This window comes from Apaloderma vittatum, unplaced genomic scaffold (genome assembly GCF_000703405.1).
Source record: "Apaloderma vittatum isolate BGI_N311 unplaced genomic scaffold, ASM70340v1 scaffold34135, whole genome shotgun sequence".
Taxonomy (NCBI): domain Eukaryota; kingdom Metazoa; phylum Chordata; class Aves; order Trogoniformes; family Trogonidae; genus Apaloderma; species Apaloderma vittatum.
In genome coordinates this window covers 3231-4019 of record NW_009717188.1, presented here as the reverse complement: position 1 = coordinate 4019, position 789 = coordinate 3231, and the positions used below count along the sequence as shown (strand labels likewise).

Genomic DNA, 789 nt, shown 5'->3' with positions numbered 1-789 from the left:
CCCCTCCTGCTCACAGGAGGAGCTGGTCAGGCTCCCAGGTCTCTGCCCACTGGTGAGAAGCCAGAGCAGATGCTATCACAGGATGATGCATCCTGTCCCCTGCGTGTCCCTGACCCAGGAGATCACCAAGGGCTCTGCATTTCTGCCCCCCAAAAAGGCACCGAGAAAAAAGAGGGGCCGTAGATTCCCTGAAAACCTGTCAGTGAAGGTGTAGATATGGGAGCGGTCGCTCACATTGTAAAAGGAGATTTCTCCTGCCTCATAGTCCAGGAAGACGCCGACACGCCGGGGTCTCACACTCAGGGTCAGTGGGGAGATGGGCGAGGTGAGGGCCTCGTAGCTGCCACTGTTTTGCAGCCGCAGCACCCAGTAGCCATTGTTTGGGGAGAAGAGGACGTTGCCTTTCCGGCTGGCCGACTCCCGGCACAGCCCCAAGCCCCACTCGGGCTTGTCTCCACCGGAGTGGTGCCGAACCTCTTGGAGTTTTCGAAGAGAGACAGAAGCAGCTTCTTGCTCCCGCGCCGCACGCTCTTGCGGTCCTCAGACAGGGTGAGGTCAGGGTGTGCCGTCTCGGGGTCCAGAGTCACATCCACTGGGGCGAGAGAAAGATGGAAGGACACACAGGACTTCAGAGGTCTGCAGGTGCAGACATGACCCATACATTGGGCTCTTCCAGCTCTTCCTGCCTCCTTCATTTATTTGCTTGTGCCCATGGTTTTGCACAGCTCCCAGCACAGCCCGACAGCGGGGAAGTGCAATAGATAAAATCATGCTAAGTATAAACCACAT

At 57.4% G+C, this 789-nt stretch overlaps 1 protein-coding gene across 1 annotated transcript in view; it reads right to left on the bottom strand.

Moving 5' to 3' along the window:
• Positions 1 to 75: 75 nt before the first annotated feature.
• The window catches only part of LOC104274237 (E3 ubiquitin-protein ligase TRIM39-like), a gene marked incomplete at its 5' end in the record, with an annotated part of 3938 nt that continues 3224 nt past the window's right edge, over positions 76 to 789 (bottom strand). Inside the window, 2 exon segments of the mRNA XM_009869801.1 lie at positions 76 to 462; positions 465 to 592. Of these exon segments, the coding sequence (XP_009868103.1) occupies positions 76 to 462; positions 465 to 592 (515 nt within the window).